Raw genomic sequence first — 10,079 nt, forward strand, 5'->3', positions numbered from 1 at the left:
GCCCTCACGCGCGTGCCGCCGCCGCCCGTCGTCGCGTCCTCCCCTCCGGCGTCGGCCTCCTCCACGCTGTGCCGCCACCCGTGCCTCCGCTGCGCCTCCGCCCGTGCCTCCTCCGGCGCCGAGCAGCCTCCTCCGCCCGCGCTTCCCTCCGTCCTGCCTCGTCCCCGCCGCCGCACCGAACCGGCGCCGCCGCCTCGCGCCTCCCCGACGTGAGGCCTCAGGCTGACGTCAGCACGACTATGTGCTGACGTCATCAATTTTTTTAATTAGTTTAAAGCAGTATTCTATTTTGTAAAAAATTGAAAAAAAGTTGTAGAAATTTTAGGAAATTTGTAGAAATTATAGATATTTTTTCAAATTATAGTAAATTTGTTGCAATTTGTTGAAAATTTGTAAGAAATTGGTAGATATATACGTAGAAATAATGAAAATAGTAGGAAAATGTTATGAATTGATACGCACTAGTGAAGATTGTAGAAATTTGTAGAAAATTATAGATATTTGTTCAAAATGTAGTAAATTTGTTGAAATTTGTAGAAAATGTATGGAAAATTATGGAAAATGTAGAGAAATTATGGAAAATGTATGTAAAATTATGAAAAATGTATGGAAAATGTAGAGAAATTATGAGAAATTAAGGAAAATGTATGGAAAATTATTGCTTAGGTATATTGTACAGAAGTATGTCTTTATATCTTGTAGTAATTATGGATATTGTACAAAAATATTATATATTGTAGAAAACTTCATGTCTTTACGAGCTTCACATTTATTGTTTTATTTGGTATTTTTGAATTGTGTATGTTATGAAATGTATATTATGTAAATTTTGTCTTGTACACCTTTATCTATTGAACTTCTAATTTTCTTTGTAAATTTTAGTTTGCTATACTATAAACAGGTGTAATTAGTAGAAAATCTTAGAAAATTCAGGGCACATTTTATAAAATTTCAGGGCACATTGTATATAAGATGTATACAACAACAACATAGCCTTTTTTCCCAAGCAAGTTGGGGTAGGCTAGAGATGAAACCCGAAAGAAATAAGTTCAAAGTTCAGGCACATTGATAGCTAGTCTCCAAGCGCTCCTATCCAAAGCAATCTCTTTAGAGATATTCCAATCCTTAAGGTCTCTCTTAACCGACTCATTCCACGTCAGTTTAGGTCTACCTCTACCCCTCTTTACATTATCGACCCGCTCAAGAACCCCATTACGCACTAGCGCCTCAGGAGGCCTTCGTTGGACATGTCCAAACCATCTCAGCCGATGCTGGGTAAGTTGTATATAAGATGTATATGGTGTAAATTTTAGAAATTTTGTCCATGTGTGCGTTGTGCGGCTTTATCGAAGGTGCACTTGTAATTTTTTTATACATTATTAATTAGTACAAAATTGCATATCAAACATATGTGATTCACATAGGAAACGAAATAGAACCCTTTCGCCGTGATGACGACGAGGCCTTTCTTGCGGACATAATTGGTACGGGCACGCACCACAACGAAGAGGATGCTGCCGAGGACGATGGCAGCCAATACCTTAACGATACTGGCGATGGCGATGATAACCAGACAGAACAAACAACTGTGCAAGATGATAGTGCAGAGGTATACACAATTCGTGCTTATATATATAAACATATGCATTAATTCTGTATGTAAGTACAATGTGTACTAAATACATATTTTTTAGGCATCCAGATCGACTAGGAAACCAAAATGGAAACGAGGGTCGAAGAAAATCATGTAGGGGCACACTATTATCACTTCATTGCATCCTGACAGTGAACCAAAGTCTCCGAAGGGTGTGAAGACGACGGTGGTGAATCAATGTGGATGTTATGTAAGGGACCACATTCATACTTATGAGAATTCATACTTGTAAATATTATTGGCTTTTATCTATGTATGTATATAATTTCTAACATTTCTTTTATCCATGTATGTATATAATTTTTTTTATTTGCTTTGCTCCATATACAATTACGAATTCTAGATACGAGTACGAGTACGAATACACAAACCGCTGCGAGTACAACTACTAATACTAATTAATTGAAATTGAAAGGAAAAGAGAACAAATATAAAGCATCAAAAAGAAAAAAATCATTTAGTACTGGTTGGTATTACCAACCGGTACTAAACTGCTCGGGCTAGCTGCTGGCGTGGCCAGCAGTTTAGTACCGGTTGGTGTTATCAACCGGTACTAAACGAGCCGTTTAGTACCAGGCCAGCTGACCGGTACTAAGTGTGCGTGCATTTAGTACCGGAGGAGCGGTACCGGCCGGGAAACCGGTACAAACCGGGGGTTCCCGACCGGTACTAATGAGAGATTTTCTAGCAGTGGCCCATGGAGCTCGCCCGGGCGGCCGACCAGCTCGCGCGCGCCACCTGCGGAGCAAGCCACTGGCAGCCACTGCGCTCCCGTGGACCGCCCATGGAGCTCGCCTGGGCGGCCGCCGAGCTCGCGCGCGCCGCCTGCGGAGCAAGCCACCGGTGGCCTCCAAGCTCACGTGGGCCTCGAACGAGCCTCGTGCGCCAAATGCAGAGGCGGATATGGTGGGGCAGAGGCTGCGGGTGCAGAGCCATCAAAATTGAAGGAGATGGTGGTGATTTGGAGGAGGAAGAAGAGGGGGCTTGGGTGGCGGGCCCATGGCCGAGGGCGGGCGACAGCCCCGCGAGCAAGAGTGAGATGGAGAGAGATAGCAGAGAAGAGAAATAGAGAGGGAGAGAGAGTGAGGGAGGAAGAAGAGAGACCCTACGGGAGAGGGAGATCAAGAGGAGATGAGAGAGATAGAAAGGGAGGAGAATGAGATAAGATAATATAAACTAGATTTTTTTTAAATATTCACCAGCATGATGCCGACATGGCATGGCACGTCAGCTTCGGGTGCTCGTGTGGTGCGTTTGGAATCTCAGATGAAACACTTAACACAGTTCAATTTGCTTGCACCTGGATGACTTCTGGTTGGCTTTTGCATGAGCACACAACCATACATTTAAACTTGAACTTATAAAAGTGTGATATTTTAACTAGTAGAAATAGGTTCCTGTTTGGCACGGCTCCGGCTCTGGCTCCTCTAGTAGAGCGGCTTCTCTGGTGGAGCTGAAACCGTTTTGAAAAATATTTTGCAAAACAACTCTTCTTAGTTGTTTAATATATACAGAAAAGATTAAATTGACCATACTAGCCTTATCTGTTTTTATATATTCTTCCTTTTTTCTTTCTTTTCTTCCCATCCTTCTCTCTCTTTATCCACACCCAGCTCCCGGCCGCCTTCCCCTCCATGCCTCCTTCCCCTCCGCGCCTCCTCTGCTCCAGCCCCTCCGTGCCTTCCCCGGTTGCTCGCTAAGGCCGTTGCCGCCGCCGCCTCAAGCTCCTGCCATCCGCCCTTGCATCGAGCACCTGTCGTAGCCCACCACCATGACCCACCACCTTAGCCTGCTATCGTGGCCCGCCACCGCTAGGCCTCCCACTTTGCCCCGCCGCGCCACAGGCTCCCGCCCTACCCCTCCGCGCCTCGACTCTCGCCGCCGCCTAGCCTCTTGCAGCCGGCAAGTCTGGACGAGGAGCAACGCGCGAAGAGGCTGCAAGTAGCGCATCGCATGCGGGGGTTAAGGTGGCAAGCGAGATGGAGGAGCTATCGGAGTCTCCTGGAGCTACGATTTGTGGCTCCTCGCCCTCACTCCCGCTCCTGTCACCGGGTTTTCTGGGGCTTTTACACGGGAGCCGTAGCTGGAGCTGGAGTCGGGTTTCCAGCATTGTTTTGTAGGGCTTTTTGAGAAGCCGGTTTTGGAGCCGCTCAAGAAAGCCTGCCAAACGGGCTCTCAATATCCTGATAGATGATGCCAACTGCAAAGACAGAACAATGGAGTCTTCTTCAGATTTACACTAATCTGGGCCCATTTCTTGCGGATCTGCTTCTGTAATCTAAAGCCTGCATGATTAACTAAAAAAGAGAGCGACACAATCACGTGGATCTCCTAAAATACTTGACATGAGTATATCATATATATGTGCGAATTATGGATATTCATAAACTTCTCGTCACCTACTTACTCCAACAAGTCAACAACTGACGTAGACATCCCTACGGAACTGTCACCATCGGTACTACTTACTGACTACTGTACGTAGTGCATCATGATTGGTTCAGTAGTAGTACGTGCTTATTCAGGTAAGTTGCTTCTTACATAGCTGCAACATAACTTGTTTCCAGAACAGATGAACACCGTGTACGTAGCATTCAGGTGTCACTGTCGTCGTACCTGCAGGATCTTCGGATAGGGCTCGTTGAGATATGCGCAAGGAATTGTCTAAACCTATTGCAGATCACAGGACATATTTTTCGCAAAAAGGATGATGATCTGTGACGATCCTCAGGGATCAGAGCTGTGTGGTGTCAACGGTCAGCACGCACGAAGGCAGACCAAACAAGAATGGAATTGTGTAGAGAAAAAAGGGGACGCGTTCGTGCGTGTGCAGATCCAATCATCTCCAATCTTGCAAATATTTGCGCGTTGGCCTTATCTGCCAATGTAAGCCCTGTCTTCTGTATATATAAGCACGATAGTAGACTAGCAGCTAGAAGCATATGAAAGAAGGGAACCCAAGGAAAAACCAAAAGGTATGCATTTGCTTTGGTTTCATTTTGTGCGCAGATTCGTAGTTATCTTGTTCCTCTTACACATATGCTCTTTGCCTTTTTTTTCTCTTTCATGATCGAGGTGATGGATGAACCAAATCAATGGAACTCATCAGAGTCATTACACCCGGTAAGAACATTTATTCCCTGTTAAACCCCCGCTGAACTCTGAAAATTTCACCTTCATTTCGAGTGCTGAATCTGATTATTTGCTCTTGAGTCTTGTCGTCAGGAACCTGATGATCACCAGGACGAGTTAGCATACATGTACCAGCAAGATGAGCACGCCGGGATGCAGCAGGTGTTCCAAGACCCAGACGCACTGCGCCACACGCTGGCCATGCCCGGTTTCCAGAGGTTTGGGAGTGCCTCGGCATTGCCGAACCTGTCGTTCGGAGGAGCGGCGGCGGCGGTCAAGAACGAGCAAGGGCAGCCGTCGTTGTCGAGGTCGAGCATCCTCTCGTTCGGCGCGCGGCCGGCGGCGGCTACAACGCTCAGCTTCTCGGGAGGAGAAGACTGGCCGGACGTCCCCGTCGAAGGGGTGCCGCCGGAGAGGCGGAGCCGGTCGCACTTGAGCACGCTGGAGCACGTCGCCGCCGAGCGCAAGCGGCGTGAGAAGATGCAGCAGCAGTTCGTGGCGTTGGCCACCATGGTCCCTGACCTCACCAAGGTAAATTCCGAATACACTCCTGAGTCCTGCCAGGGTAATCCAAATCCAACTCACAAACGGGTTAGAAGTTTAGACCAGTCAAGGTATCACCACCAGCAGCCCTATGACCAGTCAAGGTAGTTGGGACTGCAGGTGGTTGATCTACTGGCTAGTCTTAGACTCTTAGTCATCATGAAGAGAATCTTAGGCAAAATGCATTATATAAATCCAAACATTTCTGCTTGTCCCACTTTATTATGTTGGTTGTGAATCAGTTGTCGAGGCATGCATGGTGCGAAGAGGCCAGCAGAAGGCACTATAGCTATCATGTGTCGCATGTTTTTTTAATAAAAAACATTGTGCTGCAAGAATGGCAATAGCTAGGTTTTTAAGACAGGTAAAACCGTATTTTTAGAGGAGAGTGCAGTACCCACCTGTACTTATCACAGCTAGAAATACTATTTTTAGAGACGGGTAATACAACCGCTCCTGAAAATCGATTTTCCAGCCAACCAGAGAGCACACAAGCCTTGTACTAAATGTTTTTTCTGATAAAATATGCACATTTGCATCACTCGCGTGCACCTTTCTCTCTACCACACTAAACAATCACTTATGAGTTATGACTCTGTGAGTATGCTACTTTTATATTAACTTTGAAATTGATTTGTAGGGCCGGGTGATGCCACCATACGTCTCTAAAAAATATTTTTCTATTTTCAATGTATTTTACTTTGAAAATACATTTAAATCTCTACATATATCAAAATAAATAAAAAAGTGAAACTTCTACACAGGTGTTATTTTAAAATATAGATATAAAAAATGTGGTTAGTATATTACAGTATATGTAAAGTTTAAGATTGTGAAAACCTCAAAGTATGACTTGAGTTGTATGGGACCCTATATAGTCATAGTCATATGTAGATTACAACTATTAAACGATGTTGTGATTCTAAAAGGTCTTAAGTAAATAATGTATAAACTATAAATTTTAGATCTTACCACTGTAACTTTGACATGGAGCTACTCTATATCTGAGGTTGTTTGAAAAAATAAATAAAAAGATGAAACTTCTACACTGTGGTTATTATAATATTTTTCTACTACAAATCGTTTTTTTAGTAGTGTGGCTTTGTGAAATGGTTTGATGCAAATTTCTGAAGTTAGAACTTTTAGTCAAAATTCAAAACAAAATGTGCTCGCTTTAATATAGTACGATATATAGGTATCAATTAAGTGATCAACCTTTTGCATTTGTCAGACGGACAAGATCTCTATCCTTGGGAGCACCATCCAGTACGTGAAGCAGCTTGAGAAGAAGGTGAAGACACTAGAGAATCAAAGCGCAAGGATAACTGCCTCTGACTCCACCGGCGGCTCAACCGACAGCCAGCAGGCACCAGGTCCCAGTGGGAGCACCCATGGTGTCGGCAGCTCCATCCCGACCGTTGAGGCGAGCATCCATGATGACACCGTCCTGCTGAAAATCTGTTGCGAGAGGAGGAGCGGAGTGTTGGTGATGATCATCTCCGAGCTCGAGAGCTTGGGCCTCTCCATCATGAACACCAGCGTCTTCCCGTTCAGTAACTCGTATTTCAGCATCACCATCACTGCCAAGGCAAGGATACCATATTATATATTCCCACGTCCTCATTAGATACATATGGTTAAGTAACCTATTTGATTATATTTTTCCAAGGACGTAATAATTATCGTCTTTACAGAAGATGGTTTTTGCAACTCCAAACTTTTTGGTTTTACAGATAATATTTAACATGTTTATGTTTGGTGCAGATTGGAGAAGGCTTTTCCACGACAGTTGAGCTCGTGAAGAATCTCACCACGGCTCTCAGAGGTTTCTCTTGAGAAGAAAAGACAGTAGGAAGAGTACCAAGTGAATGTGAATGGAGCTACTATCTTCTTTCTTTAAAGTTACAATTTTCATCGTCTATTTTTCTTTCAAATGTAACAAAAGTACACCCCCCCTATTTCATTATTTTGTTTTATTAACGAAATTTGTTGTACACGTACCAATGCTCCACATACAAAATAATGGGCCTTTATTATCCACCAAAAATAATACCTTTTCGATAGGATCTCGAGAAAATAAGTACTCCCTCCATCCACAAAAGAATGCAATTCTCACTTTTCGATAAGTTAAATAGTTTGAACTTTGACTAAATTTATATATAAAAAATAATAACATTCATGATACAAAATAAGTACCATTAGATTATTTATAGAACATATTTTCATAATAAATTTATTTAAAGATATAAGTGCTAATATTATTTAGGAGAAAGTCCAATTTATACCCTCGAACTATAGCAAAAGTCCGATTTTCAATCTTCAATTACAAAACCGGACAATATAGACCATTCAACTGTCGAAACCGGGCAAATTTGGTCCTTAGGGTGGTTTTGAAGGTGGTTTGCATTTTTTTAAAAAAATAAAAAATCTAATTAGATCTAAAAAATCAAAACTAATTCATTTTAAATTCGAAAAATATGAAACTAGTACCAAAATTTTTCTAAAAATGTAACCTATCTATTATTGCTCTATTTGAATCTTAGTTATTCAAAAATAATAGGCATAACTATAAATTCGGTCAAACTTGAATTAGTTTGACCGGCATGGATCCCATAATTGCATCGATTGAGGAAGATACAATGTCTCTTATTTCTTCTAAATTGTATGATAGACCACTTTGTATATTTGATTAAAAAATGTGTTCAAATATTTAAGTGCTGGAATAGAAGGGTAAGGAAATAGATTGTGATGTATTGAAACTGTTTGATTGTAAAAAAAAATCTAACATATCCCAATATGTGAGTAGAAGTTTGAGTATCCCGAAAAGGTATTCCCTTCGTCCCCAAATAAATATAATTATAGCCGGTTTCAGACAAATTAATATATTGGAAAAATGACCTCATCGCGCTCTAATAATATTATGTTCCTTCTTTAAAATCCATTGTGAGCAATGCTAGCTGTTCTCTGTCTAAAACCACATCTTAATTTCTGTAGATGGACAAAGCTATAAGTCGTTTACTTTGGGATAATTGCTTTAACTAGAAGTTGGTTTAAGGACATAGAGAGTTGGATTGTATTTCCCTGTATCCGGATGGATTTAATTTTCATTTTTGTATTTATTAGTGCACGCGTCTTGAAACAAAATCTAGGGGCGGAGGAGGGACGCATTTTCCCAATAAGACATGTTTAGTTATGCATTTCCTCTCCACTAAAACAACCAGGAAACATTCACTTTAAAATGACTACATGATGGAAGGAATCATGAAATGCAAGAAAAAGTTCACAGTAAGAAATGCAAGCCGAATATGGAGAATAGCCTTCTTCTATCTTTCGTCATGAAATTGTTGCCTATGAGCATGGGTCTTTCAAGGGTTATTAGATCTTAAATAAATTATTAATGTTTGTTTGCTTCAAGAATATTTTTTAGAAAAAGTAGTAGTCGGACATATATAGCCCATGAAACCAGAAGGCCCAGTTTCCCTTTGTTCACGCCTTGCTGGATTAAGCCCATCCTAGCCCAAACTAAACATATAGGTCGGCCTGCACGAGCCAAGAAGGGTGCTGGCCCAACCCAGCCCAAGGACGCTAAGGAGCTCTCCGCTGCCACAGCCCACAGACATGAACTCTGCCCTCCGTCGTACTCGTCAAACAACCAGAAACGCGTAGAAAACCAGCCTCTCGATCGGCAGGTCGAGCTCACCCCTCGATCGTCTCCCACGTCGCTTCGCCATCCACTCCCTTGGCCCAACATCTACTATCTATCCGCACGAGCACGAGCTAGAGAGATTTATGCAATCCACCAAGCGCACGAGCGATCGAGCACTTCGATCAATTTATCACAGCAATGGTTGCTGCGTCAAGGAAAGGTGTCGGCTTCCGGAGCCTCCGTCCTCGCGTCAGCGCCTCAGCGGCGGTGGTGATGGCGCTGCTGGCGCAGGCCGCGCCCGCCGTAGCGCTGGTGCCGTACGGGCGCGCGGGCTGGCGTGGGACCCGTAAACGTTTGTGGTGCCCGCGTGCCCGGCGTTGCTACTGGTGCCGCCAGTTCTTGGCAAGAGCATGAGCTATGGGCGCCACGTTTGTGGATTGTGGCTTCTCCCCATGATCTAGCCGTGGTGGCAGCTGGTGGCCCCTCCCTCGCGGTCAAGCGTGCGGCAACGGTGGCGCTCGAGGCACCCTCCCTTGCGGGCTGGCGGCGGGTGCGCTCGAGGCCTTCTCCTCCACGGGCCAGCGATGGATGCACCCGGGACTTCATCCTCCATGGATCGGTGGCGCCGACGCCCAGATCTCCTCCCCCTTAGGCCAACGTGGGCGGCGCCGAGGGTCTCCTGCCCCATCAGGCCAGTACCGGCCATTACGGCGGGGCCAGGGGCTCCTGCACGCCACCATAGAGAGAGAGAGAGTTAGGAAGGGAGGGAGGGGACAAATTTGTGACAAGTAGGGTCTGGTATATGGGTCCCATTGCCACATCAGTAAAACCGCCTGCAAAACAACCATGACCTGGTCAAGTGAGGTAGTTTGTCCGGTTTTGATAGGATATCTAGTTTCTGAGTTTGGGGTTATTTTTTATATTTTGGTTTCTGGTTTCTTCGTAGATTAGTGGCTAGTTTCGGTGTAGCCCTTTTCACACATGTTCTCATGCTATTCCGTTTATGGGGTCGTGAGTTTGAATTCCCTCGTGTTGAGGCGGTGATGGGGCCCATATATATATATTGTTGTTAGGGTTTAGAGATTAGGATTTAGAATTTAAGGG

At 44.1% G+C, this 10,079-nt stretch overlaps 1 protein-coding gene across 1 annotated transcript; it reads left to right on the forward strand.

Moving 5' to 3' along the window:
* Positions 1-4,436: 4,436 nt before the first annotated feature.
* Positions 4,437-7,333, forward strand: LOC120686336 (transcription factor bHLH18-like). The gene is made up of 3 exons (XM_039968536.1): positions 4,437-4,777; positions 4,880-5,317; positions 6,561-7,333. The coding sequence occupies exons 1-3, from the start codon at positions 4,694-4,696 to the stop codon at positions 6,954-6,956; spliced, it is 918 nt and encodes a 305-aa protein (XP_039824470.1). The 5' UTR covers positions 4,437-4,693; the 3' UTR covers positions 6,957-7,333.
* Positions 7,334-10,079: the final 2,746 nt, after the last annotated feature.

This window comes from Panicum virgatum, chromosome 8N (assembly GCF_016808335.1).
Source record: "Panicum virgatum strain AP13 chromosome 8N, P.virgatum_v5, whole genome shotgun sequence".
Classification (NCBI taxonomy): Eukaryota; Viridiplantae; Streptophyta; class Magnoliopsida; order Poales; family Poaceae; genus Panicum; species Panicum virgatum.